This window comes from Rhinolophus sinicus, chromosome 1 (assembly GCF_057876585.1).
Source record: "Rhinolophus sinicus isolate RSI-liver-muscle chromosome 1, RSI-T2T, whole genome shotgun sequence".
Classification (NCBI taxonomy): Eukaryota; Metazoa; Chordata; class Mammalia; order Chiroptera; family Rhinolophidae; genus Rhinolophus; species Rhinolophus sinicus.
This window is the reverse complement of record NC_142501.1, coordinates 20,572,199-20,592,790: the sequence shown is the minus strand read 5'-3', so window position 1 is coordinate 20,592,790 and position 20,592 is coordinate 20,572,199. Positions and strand designations below refer to the sequence as shown.

The following is a 20,592-nucleotide window of genomic DNA, read 5'->3' as shown; positions in this document are numbered from 1 at the left end:
AGTCAAAGCTCAAGGATAAAATGACACATGAATCCTACACAATTCCTGACATCAAGTATGCTACAAACTAGTGAGAGAAAACACATGAACAAATAATAACATGTAAAAATGCTATACTAGAGTTACAGTATACTACACAGAAGTAACAAAAGTAAAGAACAATAGACCTTTGTTTCTGTTTTCACATTTATAAAATTGAAAATGTTAGCAAGGAAAAAAAAAACAATTTTCCAAGTAATGGACAAATAATTACAAAATAGGAAACTCTTACTTGGAAAATCCTTGCCATCTGGATAGTAATATTCGGTGAATTCTATATAGACAGCTGACATTTCTTGTGGAAGATACAGGGATTTTTTATTGCAAGAAATCATACTTTTGGGGGAAGAACGATATTGTTCTGCTGTAGAGACCTGAAAACATAAATAAGTTTACTGAAGTAACACTGAATAAAGCCCTTTCCAAAGAATGTATGCAACATAGACATCATTTCAAACTTTTAAAACTACTTCCAATCATTTATTAATGGTTAATTTTCAATGAAAGTTTACTATATATTAAACTTCACATTAAATTATTTTTAAATAATACCAATCAACTATTCAGAAAACTATAATCTCTTTGGATTCTTATCAATTACAAAATTAAATCTGTACAACATCCTCTGCAAAATTATTATTTTTAGCATTAAAATAACATAGAATATTTCTATAAGATAATAAAATAAGTAAATGGTAGAGTCTGGACACAGATCCAAGTTCTCAAGACTAAAATGCTTCTCCACTATGTACTGTATAAAAGACTATTAATTTTAAGGTTCTTGTTATATTTTTTCACTCTCCAACCAAAAGAGATTATTTATATTAAAAACGTACATACTAACTTACCAAAGTTCAACCAATAGAGTTTTATCAATTTCATTTATTTATGCTTGTTTAGTAGATCCAGGGATGTATCTTGAGGTTATTTTAACTTTTCTCACTCATTCAGCAAACGTGTATATTTCTCATATAAAGTGGAATGCTTTTCAACGGTTTGTTTCCATTTGTGTAGATTGCTAATGATATCTTTTGATTGTTTGTACAGTCTTTATAAATTTAAGTCAGTTCCTTACATTATCTAATTAAGAAGCATTTCTCTGCATATATGGAAACAAATCCTTTCCAACTCAAAGTGTCAAGTGATTTTAATAGACAGCAGCTTATTCCCGTTTTTCCTTTAATAATTAAAAAGTTACTCAAAATGGAATAAACATACTATTTTATTTTCTTCCTATTACTTTTATTTTTTGCTTTGTTTCGGTGTGTTTGTGTATATGGGACTTCTTTACTGTATTTCACCCTCAAGCATTCGAGATTATGGATAATTTCTTTCCCCCACTTCCGTATGAAATTATTTAAATCTCATGATTTAAAGTCTGCTTCAAATAAGATGCATTATATACAGAATGTAAAGAAAGAAGCAATTGCACAATAAGAAAATAACTGTTAAATTAGAGTTTCTCAAAATTGGCACTACGGACATTTGTGGCCAGATAATTCTTTGTTGTGGGAGCTGTCCAGCGCATTGTATTAATACAATGTTTAGCAGCATCACTGGTCTCTACCCACTAGATGTCAGCACCAACCCTTTCCAACTGTGGTAACCAAACTTGTCCTTAGACAATGCCAAAAGTCCACTGGGAGGCAAAATCGGCCCTAGTTGAAAACCAGTAAGTAAAATGAAAACTGCTCAGATAGAAAACTAAGTCTCAAAGCCATACGCTTATCAAAATGAACGAGAACAATTCATAAATGCTAATATACATCTGAAATCCTTTTTTTTTTTTTTTTTTTAAATAAGTCACATATTGTGTTTATCTCAAAGGACGGTGAGGTTAGACTATGTCGTGAGATTACAGACTGAGTAAGATGGTTAGTATAAATGGGACAGAGTCCTTAGCTATATATTTATATTCACAGTATAGCCAATACTTGGCAGCTCAGTAAAGCAAAACAGGTATTTTAGTTTCTTCCACTGAGACAATTGTGCAATAAGGAATCTGACCTCCAAAGAGAGGTCTGGCCTTTGTCCTTGCTCCTGGGAGGTAAGTCCAAACTCTTGGAATTTCCCATTGATGGTGGACCCCAGACCACTACTGATAGTTCATGCTCACAAGATATCTCAGAGTGGGGCTGGCCATACTTGGATAGCCTTAATAGTGTTTAGAGGATAGACACTTTGGGTCACCTGGAGACTGAACTCAACTATGTGGGCAGCATTTCATACATACTGTTACATATCCATGTCAGGAGGCTAATGTGTCCTGTGGACAAGAAAGTTCTCCTGTCCTCCCAGACTCCACTCTATGCTCTCTTCCTATGGCTGGCTCTAATTTGTATTCTTTCCCCTACAATACATGTGACTCTGAATATAACTGATTTCAGCAAGTTCTGTGAATTTTTCTAGTGAATTTTGAATCTGTGGGTAGTTTAGGGAAACCCCTGGCCTTGGAATTGGTGTCAGAAGTCTTGCGCAGACTTGGCAACCTTGAAGACTGTAACCTTAACCTCACAGTTTGCCTAATTCTGGTTAACAACATAAACAAAAATCAGTGAGCTGATATTTTCTGTCCTGTCTAATTTAACCATTTCATAAAACTGGCCATTTTTAAATAAAACGGTGGCATTAGTTTGTAAGAGTTGCTTGCGGGAGATACAAAAAGTATTTACCAGAAGATGTAATTTAAAAAGTAAAACATACCTGGTATACAATGAAATCTGCAAGTCTAACCACAACAGAACTAGACATTAACATAGCTTTGGATTGTTGAGATAATACTGATGGTGTCCTGGAAGTCCCTTTCAGAGCTGAGTCTTTCTCTGTGGGAAACAAAACTCTTTTCAATTTATTGCAAATTTTTCCCTAAGTCATTCTTTTATTATTGTTACAGCTACTATAAATATAGATGAACTCTAATTTCTCAAATGAGATTAATATATGTAGAAATACCTTATATATAAATTGATATAAAAATGTAAGTTATTGTGATGATTATTCTTTTTTTGTGATGTTTATCCTTTAAATAGAAATCATAGTTATATCACATTTAATATTGTATCATATAATAACTTTTGGCTGGAATTCTTGTTAAAAAGAGAGATTTACTAGCCATTTAAGTGTCTGAAATATTCTACCTGGATATTACTCTTATATTCGTCATGTTAATTTAAAAAGGGCTTTGTTCCATAAGACTCTGGTATGAATAAGGTACAGGATTTTTATACATTAATTAAACATAATACTTACTTACACAGAACATATTATGAACACACACACACACACACACACACACACACGCACGCACACACACACACAAATTAATATTAGGGGAATGCCATAATGTTGTTATAGGTAAAATACCTGTTTGTGTGTGCTGGGGAGAGGCATGTGTTGGGGATTTAGGAGGTGAACCTACATTATGATCCTTTACAGCCTGTTTAAGCATTTCAACGTTGCATTCAAATTCATGTAACAACTCATTGGCCCATCCATTTTTTGTCTTGGTCGCATCACTAAAATACATCCAATGATTACAACTATCTCCTGTTAAAGGAATAACAGAAATTTTACTGAAAAGTTCTCAATTTTCGTTTATTCTACTATAGCAATGCTTCTAATGAGATTTATTCATATTCTCAAGGGAGTTTTTAATTTTCCAATAAATTTCAGCCTTCGTTTACTATAGATTTTACTCATAGAAAATATGGACATTTAGAATAGAGGAAAAGAATATCAAAAAAGCAAATAACCTGGGAGGGTTTCTATCTAGAACCCACCATTGGATGAATATCACTCAAAGTTTCAATGAGAAGCAGCACTGCTAGTCAATCTTCATGAACACTCAACTTCCTGGCATATTGCCATGAGGCAGAATCCCAGAAAATACCACCAAAGAAAAAAATCTTTTCATCAAAGATTTTGTTGTAAAGTGACTAACAAAAATTTATAAAAAAACGATAAGATGAGGATTATTAAAAAACTGAAGAAAGCAATAAAAATCCTCAAGATGGACATCAGGCATAAAAACATATCTATGTTTTTTTGGAGAGAAAATTAAAAAAAAATCAGGATTATTAGGTCTTCTATAGCAACTAAAGAAAGCATTATGTACATAAAAGGGTTAAGAAAATAAAATCTACTTTATGACTGAAAGTTTCACTTCCCAATATGAATGATTTCTATAGTAAAATTATTTTAAGTATACGTAAGTAACTTATGAATCAGGAGGAACAATGTAAAATAAAGCCCTGCAAGCGAAAATCAAAACAGACCGTCTAAATGTTAAATTCTGTCAGGCACTGACACAGAGGTGACAAACACTGGAAAATGAAAATTTATGAACAGAAATATCTTATCACTTTTTAAAGTCCTAGAAAACTCATTATAGTTTATTGTGTGAATTAAAAAAAAAAAAAAGCCATGTACCACCAAAATGCAGAGGTGGGTTTAAGGTCAAATTACTTAATTTGGCCATAAAGACACTACTTTTTGTTTATATTATTTGGGGGACAACCTACCAATACTTGATTATCAAGGAGCCTATTAAATCTTACTTATTGATGATATTTAGAAAGTATAGAAAAGATTTTTTTTAAACAGTTCCTAGACTCCTACAATTTAGCTAAAATCACTGTTACCCTTTTGTTTTATTCTTTTTAATTTTTAAAAAATATCTAGGGGCTGGCCCAGTGGCTCAGGCAGTTAGAGCTCCATGCTCCTAACTCTGAAGACTGCCGGTTTGATTCCCACATGGGCCAGTGGGCTCTCAACCACAAGGTTGCCAGTTCAATTCCTCGAGTCCTGCAGCAGATGGTGGGCTGCGCCCCCTGCAACTAGCAACAGCAACTGGACCTGGAGCTGAGCTACGCCCCCTACAACTAAGACTGAAAGGACAACAACTTGAAGCTGAACAGCACCCTCCACAACTAAGACTGAAAGGACAACAACTTGACTTGGGGAAAAAAAAAAATCTAAATAGGGGTGGCCAGTTAGCTCAGTTCGTTAGAGCATGGTGCTAATAACACCAAGGTTGCCAGTTCGATCCCCGCATGGGCCACTGTGAGCTGTGCCCTCCTTTTTTTTAAAAAAAAACCCAAAAACTAAATATGTCATTTAAAAATTCAAACATATTAATAACTTGCTTTTGTTACAATTAAAATAACACAAATATATGTCCTCTGAATTATGACTTTTTTAAGTTTTAAACTAATTATTTAGAATATTGTCAATTTCTAAAAATTATACATATTGCCAATTTCTAACAATTATACTTTCTAATTATCTACATAAACCTCAATATAAAATCCATGAATATTTTTTATGGCAATTTTATTCTCTTGGGAAGATACTGTGGTGGGGAGGGAATAACAAATGTCTTGATCTCTTTTCCCTTTAAAAAATTAAAACAAAATAATAAAAAAACAAACAAAAAAGAAACAAATTGGCCATATAATTATAAAGCAAGATTTACGTATTTAAAGAGATTGTTATACATACCTGCTTTGTGATAAGGATAATAATCTATAGTTAGCTGTGTAAACGACAGTTGCATAGCCCCTCCAGTAATACGTCTGTTCGACTCTGGGAAAATAAAAAAGATTAGAGAAAGAGAAAAAAAAAAAAAGTATTAAGCAAATATCAGAAACACTTAACTTACCACAGCTGCAGTCCAAGCAGTAGTAACTGTCTCTCTGTTATCACAGATAATACATTAAAGATTTTAGGAAATACATTTCAATCTAATAAGTAGTGAGACTGATCTTGGAGACTGAGCAGTAGAAATTATCCTGCTTCCATCATAGAAGGTTACCAGATCAAAGAGTAGAGCAGGAACGGTGAGAAATATTTAGATTTTGGAGCAGGATTTGCAAGGTACTAGGCTAAAACATGAGGATACAAGAATAGCACAACTTTTGTCTTTACAGCCCTAACCAGATGCCAAGCACTGTTTTAAATCCTTTAGGTACACTTATTCTTTTGCTTTTCATAACAACCCTATGAAATAGATACTATTATTATTTTGCCCCTAGATAAAGAAACAGACACAAAGAAGTTAATAGGCCAAGGTCATACAGCTAGTAAGTGTACAGCTGGTTTTGAACCCACGAAATCTTTTTTTTTTTTTTTTAAAGGAGGGCGCAGTGGCCCATGCGGGGATCGAGCCAGCAACCTTGGTGCTATCAGCACCACACTCTAACCAGCTACCCCTGAGCTAACCAGCCACCCCTGAACCCAGGAAATGTTAACCACTACACTATATCATCCTGCCTCTTATGAAGAGGAAATTGAGTTTATTAGGTTAAGTAAGTTGTCCAAGGTCACGTAACTACATTAAGATCAGAAGTAGATAACAAGTCAGTGTAACTTCAATACAAAAATCAAATTTTAGAACAATATGGACAAAGCAATACAAATTAAGGTACAGCTATGTACACACTCTCTATGTTCATTTGTTAACTCTAATGTATCTCAACTAGCAGAATTTCTAGTACAGATCTATAATCACTTATTTAAAACCCCTGGAGCCAAACGTTCCACAATTTCTTTAGGTTTTATGAAAGTAGTATGTGTACACAAGGCATATCATACAACAGTTCTGAGGCAGCACTGATTAATAAAACATAATAACTCTTAAAAAAAAAAATCTCAAGCATTTACACCAGGGGTGTCCAAACGTTTTTCAACGTTTTTTACCAAGGGCCATATGCAGTAAAATACACAAACAGCCAGGCCACTCACTCGAGGTGAAGTATGTATTGCCTCACTTGGTTTATTTAAGTAAACTAAATATCTTTTTGGAATTTGCTGTGGGTCAATTAAAAATGGATTGCGGACCGCAGTTGGCCCGCAGGCTGCAGTTTTGACACCCCTGATTTACACTAAGTGGGCAAAACAAAGATGACAAATAGCAATGTGTTTGTTTAGGTCGAATTTTCCCAGCAAATGAGTTTTTCATAAAGAACATTTCAGATCTTTCTGGATTTTAGAACACCAGAGAACTAATTACAGATCTGTACAATGAGGGAAATATTTTGGTGGAGGGGTTATCCTTCAAATAACATCATTAAGCATATTCTCCGAATTCCAAATCTTCCTCACCTTTCCCGTTCCACGCTGTGATCTGGTAGCCTTAACTGATGAAGGCAGGATAGTTTCTACTGCTAAGTATCCAGGATCAGTCTCAAAATTCACTCTCTCAGCTTTAAAAATCCAGAGCAACAATTTTCATAGAGATAGATTCTGATTCAGGTCTGAGCTATACAGGCCCAGCATCTCCATTAAAAAAAAAATTACTCAGCTTGATTCTCACACTCAGCAAAGTTTGAGAACCACTCTCCTAGAGGTAGGACTACCTGCTGGCCCCTTCCAGCATTTATGGGCCAGAGAAACAGAAATGCCCCAGCATCTAGATTAGGGAACCATAGATTTTCAAAGTAACCAAGAACAGCTTCCTGCTTATCCCGTTACCTTTGTCTACAAAATACGGAAAAATACGGGAAACAAAAGCTAAAAGGAAAGAAGAAAACCTCCTAACTGAAATTCAACTTTCTAACCAAATTTTAGGAGGATTTGTGGGCCTTGAGGAAAACAAGAAATGTCAAACAGCCATATAGTTGGGTTTCCATGCAGATGGGGTCAGAAAAATGTAAATAAACGACTAAGCTGAAAACACATGTGCAAATTATAAATGGAGTATGGACAACAATTCAATTTGTGGACAATTTCAAAATTATGAAAAAAATTAATTCAAAGGCAAGTCTAATACTTCATCATCCTCCAAGGATGTCATCTACTTAGTCTTTGATTCTTTTAAACCTAACTTTACTGTTAGCATTGATAGCTAACAATTGTGCTGAAGTACTAACTACCAAAGCAAAACAAAATTTCATATCAATATATAATGCTTAACATTACACCTTTCATGTATCTCATATTAATGATAAAATTATGATCAGTTATCTTATAGTGTATACCACATATTACATAATACACAATCCAGTTTTATAATAAATTCTGGAAAAACCAAAATAAGCAGGTTACCTTTTTCTTTAGCATGAATATCATCGCATATGTGTAAATCTAGATGAGAAATCACTAAATGATGGGAGGTTTCTTTAACATCAAAGTCACTGAACAGTTTCACAATTGCGTCATTTAGATCAGGAGCATTTGAAGTCTGCGGTGTCTTCACTTGTAGCGTCGATGGGGCTACTGTAGAGCTCTAAAAAATTCAAAACTGCCTTATCACTGCAAATTAAATACTTGAAATTCCTCACACAAGAAAACTTAAACATTTTTAGGAATAAAGTGAAGAAAAATAAGCTAATACAGTTTGCATCAATAACTCAGTTCCCTTAAAATATTTTCTGATTTATATAGGAATAAAACTAAAATCCAAAAATTGGAGAACTATACACAATTTTAATATGAACCTAATATGTTTTGGTAAATATCTGAATAGTTACATTTACACATTTATACCCCTTCTTGTCTTAGAAAATATATTTATTAACTACCAAAGGCAGCTTATTTGATTACAAATTTGAGCCCTGTATACATCAGCTGTATACACTATTATATATCCTACAGAAATAAATCACTTCTTTGTAAAAGCATTTGTGATATTATTATTTAGTACTGTAAGTGTTCTGGTGTCTCCTATAAGGTGTGGTGTGTCCTTTGAACTTGGAAATATAAAGAAGTTAGAAACCAGAAGAGACTTATAATAGACTGTAAGTTCAAATTCTTTTCTCCCCAAAGACAAAAAGCATAGAATACTCGTGAAGTGTACAGACATATGTGAAGCTCTAATAGCTTACAATAATTCTGCATAAATAATCTAATGATCTGATTGATATATTAGCCTTAAAACTGTACATGAAACTTTGGTAATAATAAACAAAATGAAGACCAAATTTTTCATTTAAAAACTTTCTAATTAATAATAATTCATTAATAAGAGTATAGTTATGGAAAATTAAAGTACATATAGTCTGTATTTACACAACTTACACGTATCTATTAAGAAGTATGATCATACTATAAAATAATTTCAAAGTGTACTCAGTAAATGAAAATCTCAATGAAAATAATTGGGGCCCACAGTAATGAAAGATGAAATGTAGTTGTGAAGCTGCTAATACTAGAGACTCAAATAAAACTTTTTTACTAATTGATAAACTGATTTTCACTTAAAAAAAAAATCACTTTTTCTTAGCTCTTCCCCATCTACTACTTTTAAAACCTTAACAGACTTGTATTCATATCTATGATGGTACTATTTGAAAGAAAACACTCTCTTTAATCATGTTTTATCTCTTCTTCATCAAGATAAACACTGATACAAATAAAAACATAAACATTACTCTCTCTACAAACCCCTTTCTTAATACTGTGGTAGATTCAGGTTTCTGGATGCTGTCTGTAGGGGGGAAAAAGTGGGCCACAATAAACTCTTTTGCTTATGAATAATCTTAACATCTCGTGCTTTTCAATGTAGTCTTCTTTTTCTTTTAAAGGATGAGGCTAAGCAAATATTTATGATAAAAGATGGCTGTCAAATTGTAAAGCTGAGCAACTATTTCACTCTCTAATCCACTCGCTCAGTACCTCAAATAATCAGGACATTCTGTATCATACATAAAGTAGTGATGTGACAACTACCACCCAAGAAAGAAACTATGGAAATGTGAACGCTTAAGTTAATCTACTATGAAGTATTATGGAGTGACAAAAGAATGATTACAAAGACTAATGACATGAAGAAAACTGTATATACACACTTACTACATCCTTAATAAAACTAGGAAAGAATGCAGATGCCTAGACAAAAAAATCTGTAAGGACCTAGATACGAAAATCTGTAAGGACTTAATTACCTCAAAATGCTAACACTGGTTTTGCTGTGATGGTAAGATTTATAGAATTTTATCCTTGTTTCTAGTTTCCTAATCTGTATCTTTCATTTCCTAATCTATATTCTATTTTATGTAAACATATCTACATTGTATAAACAAGAGCTACGGTAACATCAATACTATTAGGTTTTAGTTTCAACTACCATCTCTGTGAATGACATCCTAAGCTACGTAAATCCTTACTGCAAGCCTTCACAGACTAGTGTTTATGTCTATGATGGTAAAATTGTAAAATATTACCTCCTGTACCTCTTCAATTATGTTTTTTTCAATTCCAAAGTGGAACTCATTATTACTTTTTCTTCACCTTACCTCCCTTAATCACCTGTTTCCATCTCTCCCCAATTTGGTTCATTTTTTCTTTCAAGCCATTACCAGAGGTTCAAGTGTACCCCTCCTCTAAGACTAGCAATCTTCAGCCCATTCTCTATAATACCACCATGACATATTTGATTGTTCTTTCCTATTTGGACTTCCACATGCCTATAGGAAAAAGTCCAAATTCTTCAACATATAATGCCCTTCACATTTAGTCATCACAAACTTCTGCTTCAATTCAGACTACCTATCCAGGAAAATGCTATTTTATGCTACAGTCCAGTGTTCTGTTCAACAAACTTTCAAAATTAGGTTACCGCCGAGAATTATGAAGATATCTCATTGAATAAATATTACTGCTAGAATGATACATGGTTCATCATTATTCTCTATGCAACTGTTTTTATGGCCAAAATCTCTGGAAAACTTTTATCTCATAAATAGGTAGATTGGAATGAAGTGAGTTTTGTTTTAGCAATGTGACATAATTCTCTGAACTCCTTTAAGTTACATTCCAGGATTCACAAAGTGATCTATTATAAAAAATTATTTTTAATACTCTAATAGCTGGCATTTATTAGATCCTCCTTCTAATGTGTTTAAAGCAAAGAAGTAGAAATCACCTGACTTGTTACTCTGTCATTGGTCATTCACTTCCAACATGGATAACAATATGTCAAATTGCCTGTCTTATTTCCTGAACATTTTGGGCTTTTTTCTTCCTGGACAAATCCATCACAGTAAGAATGAAGTCAAATAAGAATGTCTTTCATTTGTAAAGTATGCAATTATGCAATGTGAGAACCAGTCTTAACATCTTAACACAGAAACATTCTCAGGCAGATCAAGTTTAAGAAAGAGTACATCTCAAAAATGGAATATGTAGTACTCAATTTCCTTAAAACTTGGAAAGCTGTTATATATCGCAGAGGCATCTGTATCTCACTCTCCAAAACAATGCACTAGTAACACCAGAGTCATATCAGAAAATACCATGCCCTTCAACACCTCCACACTTTTGCAAATTCTATTTCCTCATCTGAGATACACTTTCCCTCATCAATAAACTTCTCATTTTAAGACTTAATTTCATTATCACCTTTGTGAAACCTTTCCAATCTCTGCAAGAAGTTGATGAAAACTTCTCTGTGCGTCTATAGTCCCTTCAGCCCTCTTTTTAAATCTGCACTCTAGCATTTATGTTGAACTGCAATGATTTGTTTTATACTTGATTCCCCATTTTACTCTGGGATCCTTTTGGACAGAGTCAGACAATATTCATTTTGCTATCTGCAGTGTTTAGCCCTGTATCTTATGACAAAGCAGGCAGGCAGTAAATAATGCCAATTTGATAGTCCTAGGAGAGCCTAAATGTATGCCATTTTCATGTACCAGGCCAGATAACCAACAAGCTATCTACCTGAAATACATTACTCTGTTTCCAAAGAAATACTCTAGCTTTATAGAAGTATGATTTGACAACATCCCTTAAGTTTTTTTTTTTTATTAAATTTATTGAGGTGACAATTGTTAGTAAAATTACATATATTTCAGGTGTACAATTCTGTATTACATCATCTATAAATCCCACTGTGTGTGCACATCCCTTAAGTTTTTATTAACAGTTGTGAGGAAAAGAGCAAAGAAACAAAATGGAGTCACTATAGTCAATCTAACAAAACTAAGAAAACAATTTTACTTTACTTTAGCCTGATGACTTAAACTTTCCAACTTTTCAATTGTGGGCCAATACCTGGATGTACACAAATCCTAAACAATCTGAAGAACTTAGGAAAGAATGTTCCATTATCCAGATAACCTAGCATCTGGGAGATTACTGTCTTGGGCCAACCCAGAAGCTAAGATGCAGGACTGATTCTTCTCAAAGTCTGTGCTTTTTACTGTAAAACTCTAACCTTTTCTCTTTGTTTCTGAGCACTCCTGGTATTGCCTGGAAATGTTTCTCAAGTTGCAATTCACTTAAGACCCCTAAATGAAACTTTGTCATTTAATTCTAGCAAAGCCTCCTGATTCATTTATGTTCAAATGACATTTAATATAAAAATTCAATTGTACTTTTTAAAAAATTATCAAACAACATTATACATTGGGATTTTCATTATCCCTTCTACAAATATCTTCATGTTAAATTCTCAGAATTTAATTTAGCACTGAGAAAGATTTTTAGACAACCTTTTTCTCTTCAGACAAAACTAGTACTGCTAATTTTAAGAACATAATCAATAAATAGCTCATTATGCTTCCCCCATTTTGTTGCTGGCCCTCAGAGAAGTCTAACAGTTTTGTGTTCAACTTCAGTAATTCCCCAGGGTTTTAGTTTTCTGCACTACTAATTCTCACATTCCCTCCCTTGACTATAATTACCTAGGTTGTTTTCCTTTTGTCCTTACTTTAGCAATTTAAAAATTGTATATTTTCAACTTCCTTAAAAGAGGTATTCATAATACCAACTATTTTTATGTCATCATTAATTCTAGTGCCTACTACAGACCTCCACACAAAATAAGCACTATAGAGATAGAAGTACATTTAATGTATGTTTTCACATAGATATAAAGTATCAAATTATATAGTAAGATATATAAGATTCTTGGACACACAGTATTACAATCTATTTCACATAAATAAAATTAACCATTCTCATTTTTAAACCATTTACATGTAAAGTAAGGGTTTTTTTCCTGTTAACTTAATAGCATACCTGTGTAGGTTCAGGAGCCATACTCTTCCTTTGTTCTGTTGATTTTTCTATTGCTTCACTAAGAGATTTTGCATATTGTACCATAGCCTTCAACTGAGAATCTGTTAAAACCCATAATAAGTCATCCAATATTAGAACTAACTTTGTGGCAATGACATTGCAGTCCTTTAACTGTCCAAAAAAAAAAAAAAGAGAGAGATTCATAAAATTAGTCCAAGAAATAAAACTTATAATGTACTTGTATTACAATTTTTAAAAATTTTTTAATAGAGTTAAATATGGATCCTTCTTTCATTCACCAAATATTTACTAAGTTCCTAGTGTTGGAGACACTGTGGTAAAAAAGTGACAAATTCCTATACCTAAACAGGTACAAGTTATATAGGCACAAGTGCTTATATAATTTAATTTTGCATTTATAGCTAATAAATCATCTAATTATCTATATTAATTCAACAAATGCTAGTAGAAAAAGGGGCATTAAAATTATTTTAAAACTAAAATACTATTTTAACATTTCAGACTTCAGAATATTTATATTAAGTGTCATATTCTGAAAAAATTTTTCAAATTTAATTTAGTATAGTAATTTGTATCTGGTGTTGCAAAATATGTTGTTGAGGCCTTAATTAAGCCACAGCCAAAAGAAGTTATTGCTCTGTCATTAAATTTCATCATAATCCATTGTGGACTCTCGACTCTGACATCCTTAAGTAACTATCTTCCTTATTTATCTAAATTACCAGTCATATCTTACTAACCCAAGGCAGTAGTGTTAATTACTGATAATGCTGTGCTGTCTACCCACTCCTAAGCAACATTCAATAGGAGAAATGAAATTATAAAACAGTTAATGTTCAACAAATATGTGGCAACTGAGAAATCTATTTAATCTATGAAAAATAAAAATCTAAATATTAAATCTGAAAAATGTTATCATTATACTATGTTTCTTCAAATACTGCTTAAGGCACTATATTTCCTTTTATTTTGCATTGTGTTAATGTGCCAATGTTTTGCCTAAAAATTATTTTAAATTTCCTTTCAAACCCAACAGTTATCATATGAATCAAAAGGTAACTGTTGACTTACTCTTCTTTTAAGTGTGACTCTGATTTTTGACTGGTTGGTTATTAATCGAACAGGAGCGCACATAATTTCAAGATGTGAACTTTGGGTAGCATCTGCCTCTATTCGAATCATCTGCCAATTAATTTCTTTAAATGTCAAAACCTAAAGAGAACACAGAGATCAGCTTCACTTACTCATACAAAAGATAAATGTAGATTTGTTAAAAAAAAAAAAAAAAAAAGTAGAAATATAGCTCTTCACTAATTTTCATATGACATTCTAAATATATTCTCTGGTTTTATTTTTTGAAATTATATACTTCTGAGAAATTCACTAACATCTTCATAATTATATTCATCTGTAAAGCTGTTAAAACATTTATTATAAATAATTTAATTTTAATATAAAGTACAAAAAGCTTTTGAATTATGTGACCATGAATTTAAACAAAATTAATATAATATAAAATAATATAATATAATATTAATAATATAATGAAATATAATACCCGGTCTTATATTAATTTTTGCTCCAAAAGACGCATTAGAGCAGATTGTCCAGCTAAGTCTTCTTTTCAGGAAAACACAGTAGTTGTGGAGGGCGTAGCTCACTCGACCATGGGGGAATCGGACCAGCAACCTTGTTGTTAAGAGCTTGTGCTCTGACCAATTGAGCCATTGGCCGCCCCAAAATATTTCTTAAAGAAAATAAAAGAAGAAAATCTTTACCTCTCCTCTCTGTGGATCTTGAATACGAGTAAATCTTAAATCTCCATGTTCCCAGTTTGCATTTACACTATAGATCCGTAGCTGGGAAACTTCAAAGGATGCATTGAAGGCTTTTGCTCCAATACGGATGACAATGGAGTTTACAGAAACAGTAATTCCCTCAACCACTTTTTCAGCAAAGCCGTATTCACTAGAAATATAAAGCAAAACAAAATATAATGCACTAAAGCCAAAAAGTAAATTGCTAAAAGATGAAAGATATCTGTTAATATTCTCACACAAATACACAAACTACCATAATATTATTCCTTTTGGTTAAAAAAATTTTTTTTGTTAAAACAATAATCTAGCAGTATTTTCTCAATCCACTGAGATTCTGCTTCCTGACAATTGTCTTCAATTTGGCTCAAATAAACTCTTATAAGCTTTTAAAAAAAAAACAAAAGAAAAGAAAAATCTATAATCTCACCTGGTTACATTTAAGTTATAAAAATGCTCTTCTCAAAATAATAGATTTTTTTAAATTAAAGGTTATTCTCTAAAGTAAATTATTATAATCAGTATCCAAAGTTGCCTACTCTCAAAAAGCATTAGTCCAGACAACTGGCATCTATAACATAAATAAGAGAGCTTAATTGACACAAAGAAGGCTACAGATTCCAGTTGGAATATAATGTCATATTTAGGAGTAAGTGCAGAAAAATTTTACATTCTCTAATTCAATTCAGCAAATATTTATTGAGCATCTACTATAAGAATAATGCTAAGACATAAGGAAAACCAAAATATAGTTGTGGCATTATAGGGCTTACAAGTTACTGGGGGAGGAAAAAGCAGCATACCCTAGTAACTGAAAATAAGGTAATCTGTAATTAAGTATTTTGAAAAAGGAATTATCAGTACACTTGGTAGAGGAAAAAATTGCTTATAACTAGGGAGCAACACATCCAGGCAAAAAAGATGAACTTTCCACAGGGAGAGATGGGAACGAAGGGAAATCTTAGAATAGGAAAAAGAATGAGCAAAGGCATAGATAAGTAGGAAAGTAGAGGTCATGTTTCAAGAATGATGAGTAGTACCGTATGCCAAGAATATAGACTATCAATATATTTTGACAGGAATGATGCTGAAAGTTTGCCCAACTGGCACATTACTTCAATTATCATCAAGATGACCACTATTCCTAATTTTGTCTCTATCCAGATCTCTCAGAGGAAATACAGAATGTAAAATTCAAATGTCCACTAGATAGTTCCACAAGACTTGCTTAATCATTCTAAGCCTCAGCTGAATTATCTTTTAAATCAGGTAATACTTTGTAGGTTATATGTGGATTGCATAAAATAATGCATATGAACCAAATAGTCCATCTCTTGACTCATGATATTTCATAAAATATATTATTTATAATATTATTAATGGTAATGTATTATTATTAATACCATCAAAAGTCTATGCACCTCAGTTTCCTCACTTGTAAAATAAAAATAATATCTATTTCAAAAGGTTGCTGTAGTCCTTCAGTGAAACAGTATATATGTAGTAATTTATGTAGTCTTTGGCTTGACTGGACTCATCATGAGGTAGTTTTGTTATAAAAGGAGGTGGCCATCTACCTTGGGTTTAGAAAACTGAGAACTAAAGAGTAAGAACTCATCAGCATTCTTGGGAGGAGCTGCTCTGATCCTAAGGACAAATACTGGGCACTTAAGTAGAAATATTCCTGTATTTTGAATATTTCTATATAGAAATATATAAACAATATTTCTATAATAATTATGTGGGAATGCCCTTTGGAATATCCAACCCCATCTGTTCTAATCTATGCACATTAAAAAGCGTTACAATTGTATTGAAATATTTACCATCAGAAGGGCGATGGCAATATCAATGACTAAAGTCTACATGCTTCTGACTATGTCACCCATGATAAAAGGGTGAAATTCCAGTTTACAAGTCTCTTCTAAGCCTCTTATTAATTTCCCTCTATTTTAATCTCTTAGCTAGAACAAAATCAAATAAAATCAGTTTCCCTAAGTTGTATAAATAAAATAATCATTAAAAATACATATTCTTATTCTTGATAACCATTATAGACCTACATAATGAATCATAATTTCAAAAGAAGGAGCCTAAGAGACTCTAGATTTAAGAAACACCCTAAGTGATCGTTACAATCAGACAAGTCTGGAAAATGTGTAAACAGATGAACCATATTGTCTTACAACAAAATACAAGGATTATCATCTTACAAAGCTAAAATCATAAAACTTATTAATATTATAAAAACATGAACTAGGAAGAGCACTATCAACTACAGTTAGCACACACTGACAAAATACCTTATTTCTGCCACACCTCGTTAAAATAAGTCTTTCATTAATAACAATTTTCCTGATCTTTTCAATAATCTTATAAACATCTCTATTTTCTAATTTTTCTAACTAGTCAATTTAAAGACCAACTGCTCTAATCTACTAATCTACTCTATCAAACCTGAAAACACAATATAAACTTTAAAATCTCAAAATACTGGATGATGCATAAACTACAAAGAAGTTAATGTGAAAGCTCTTTTCCCAGTCACTATTATCTGTAGTCCAAATATAAATTGCACATCTGATAGAATGCACTAATATAAAGGTGGTTCAACCCTGAGTAGTTTTATCATTGGTTTTACTCAGCACCTAGAATGCTACAAATGTTCAGGGCTGCCATGCTGTATAATTTGACGAGGCACTAATGACATTAAAATCTATGTGACCATTTGACATGAATAGCTGCACAATCCAAAATAGTGCAGAAATCCCACCTTGAGGAAATGATGTATAGTACAAGATCCAAATTCATTGAATGCAAAAATAAATAGGCAATTTTTTCAAGATCTGTGCTTTTAGAATTATTCTAACTTTTTAAGAAGGATTTATGAAATGACCTCCATACGTCTACTTTATTAGCATTTGATTTTTATCTATCAAAATCCAATCTGTGAGCATTCTTTATTTAATGAATTTTAGAGTAACCGAAAAGGCCCATAATTTTCTTAGGCATCCAGTTTTAACTCTTTAGAATCTTAAAAGTTCCATGGATGCATAGAATAAACGATATGCATCTGATTTATAAAATACCTAAGCTCTTCTGCTTCCATTTTCTGCTACTGCTGTGTCTTTGGTTGATCACTACTATTTAAATATCAAGAAAAGCAAGATGAATAAAAGAGGCTAAAAATCAATTCTGCTACTTTTGCAACTATACTAAAACTATAAAATCTTTGATGAGAGGTGGCTGAAATAGAGACTGGTTGGAGTTAGGGGACTTTATTTTATGTCCCATTACTGAAGATAATAGAGATGACTATAGGTAAGAATTCCCTCTGCCAGTCATACAGATTGATGGAAATAACTTACCTCTGTCCTGAAGCAGTTGCAATTGGTGATGGGCCATTAGGGTTTCGTGGTTCTTCACATGTACTCATTTCCATAATTACTTTATCCAGGGACTAATAAAAATACATTAAAAATGTAAATGATCAGATATTTTATTTTATGTATATTATGAAAATATTCTTTAAGGCTATTTTCTCTTTCATTTGTTTAGGAGCAAAATAAACAGTAAGTGATCACAGTCATTTTAAATCTCTCTCTAAACGTCTAAAAAGACAAATACAAAAACAATGTGCTCAGTAGTTTCTTAAGACACTTATTATCTGATGGAAAGATGTGTGTATGATAGGAGTACGGGAGAAAAACTGTAAGTAACCAAATACTGCTGAGATCATCAGATTTTATAGCAGTATAATTTCTAATTCCAGAATATATTAATATCAACTGAGAAGTTAAATCATATGCATATATAAATGTTTATTTCTGAGGCAATTCAGAACTCACCAAACAGATAGGATGTGTTTTCAGTTTTGTCCATGGAATCTAAAACAAATTTAAAATAAAAATTTTTTTCTTTAAAATGAACACTAAAAAAATGTAAAACAGTAACCAACACAGTTGCTCTCTTAATATAGTAACAGACATACCGAATTATATCATAAGACTTTTTTCTTTAATTGTAAAATAATAAAATGAGCAATTCATTCATACTTTTAAAATCAGACGTGCCTACTATATATAAAAGACTACTAGTCATATTTTCTTAGTCATATTTTTAAGTAAGAATTTCAGGTTCTCTTAAATATCTTTTTTTCCCAGTCCTAAAAATATCTAACCACTATGCTGTACAACTGAAACTAATATTGAATGTTAATTTGATTTTAAAAAACTATTCAATCTATAAAAAATACATTTTAATTTCATAATTTATGCTAAGACTTCCCAACAAAGCATAATTGGCATTTCTTCCATTGAACAATTTTTTAAATTCCAGAATTCTGACCTATCGTTTTGTAGATATTCAAGACAAATACAAAGTGAGGACATTAATATAAAATGTAGACAATATCAATTAAATACTATCTTGCACTACATATATGTCTTTGTAGCTATTTGGCTTTATAGAAACTAGAACAGAAAATTAAAGGTGACTGTGAAAGAACATATAAATCTTTTCACAATCTTTTCTTTGGTGCCCAATTTTAATTTCATGAAACAAATTAGCATTCAATATTTCTACTGAGCAGACTTCCAAACTCAGCTTAGTCTTTAAGAGCAAGAAGCGATATGAAATGATTAGTATCAAAGATAATAACTACGAATAACTTTTAATAAGTAGGAGTAACAAAAACACTTTAAAATCCTCCAAAGAAACAAATGAGAAGATAAAATTTCAACAGGAAGTATAATATACAGAATAAAAGAACTTATCAGTCCTTATGTCTTCATTTGAAAGTGTTTACTTATTACAAATTTGTATTGTCCCATTTGACAACAAATACTATGAAAAATGTCTTTGAATGTGTGCCAAATTTAACAAATTATTTTATTAATAAACTATCAATAATTGTATTTAAATGTTAATAACATTAAATTTTAACAAAAATTAAATCTATAAATTAATGTATGACTTTAAATTCATAGGCCACACATTCATGCTATTTGGACAAAGGTATTTGTCTTTTTAAATCATATTAATAAAAATTCTTTACAGAATTATCTGAAAGAAAATATTTATTATAAAACATACAGGTGACATTAAAAAATAAAAATAGACAATTCTTTCCAAAGATATCAAAGTCTCACCCTAATAGATGCTTTATTACAAAACACTTTGTTGATAGCAAGCCATGTCGGCAAATCCAACATATTCTGGAGCACCTCTTCATCTAACTCCAAATTCTTCAGTTCACCTTCTCCTTTAAGGGTACTTAGATTTATCTTGTCAGGAGATAAATTTTTGGTAAATCTGAAAGAGAATATACATTGACATTTATTTTAGTGTCAGTTACTGTACCCCAGTCATTCTTGCAAACATACAGAGCATTAAAAATGTAAAATGTAAGAAACCCAAAAATGCAATGATAACTCTACTTAAACCCATGTTTTTCAATGTGGTTTGTTATTGTTTTGATCTCTCCTGTCCATAGCTGTCTTACATAAAGCCAACAGCATGTTGGGCATAGATTTGAATGTCATATTCCCCTATGTAACCAAGCTATGGTTCCTAGTGCCTTTCAAATTTATGAATATTTAGTAAGTATCCACTATTTTCCAGGCACTGTATAAGGCAGTGCAAATCACACATTGTGTTCATTTCACTACAGACTATACATCACAGGGGATATCCCTATTCTACTAACCAACCTACAAGGAAGGAAGGTAAGGGAATGAAAGGCGCCTTTAGAAGT

At 32.1% G+C, this 20,592-nt stretch overlaps 1 protein-coding gene across 2 annotated transcripts in view; it reads right to left on the bottom strand.

The window, feature by feature from the left end:
- Positions 1 to 20,592, bottom strand: part of BLTP3B (bridge-like lipid transfer protein family member 3B) — a 77,138-nt gene that overhangs the window by 30,415 nt on the left and 26,131 nt on the right. For both annotated transcript variants that reach the window (XM_019732111.3, XM_019732112.3), the window contains 11 exons: positions 19,988 to 20,150; positions 18,686 to 18,724; positions 18,206 to 18,297; positions 14,799 to 14,988; positions 14,092 to 14,232; positions 13,000 to 13,170; positions 8,083 to 8,263; positions 5,539 to 5,622; positions 3,403 to 3,585; positions 2,743 to 2,861; positions 272 to 413 (listed from right to left, as the gene is read on the bottom strand). In XM_019732111.3, the coding sequence (XP_019587670.3) occupies positions 272 to 413; positions 2,743 to 2,861; positions 3,403 to 3,585; positions 5,539 to 5,622; positions 8,083 to 8,263; positions 13,000 to 13,170; positions 14,092 to 14,232; positions 14,799 to 14,988; positions 18,206 to 18,297; positions 18,686 to 18,724; positions 19,988 to 20,150 (1,505 nt within the window). The remainder of the gene's footprint in view (positions 1 to 271; positions 414 to 2,742; positions 2,862 to 3,402; positions 3,586 to 5,538; positions 5,623 to 8,082; positions 8,264 to 12,999; positions 13,171 to 14,091; positions 14,233 to 14,798; positions 14,989 to 18,205; positions 18,298 to 18,685; positions 18,725 to 19,987; positions 20,151 to 20,592) is intronic.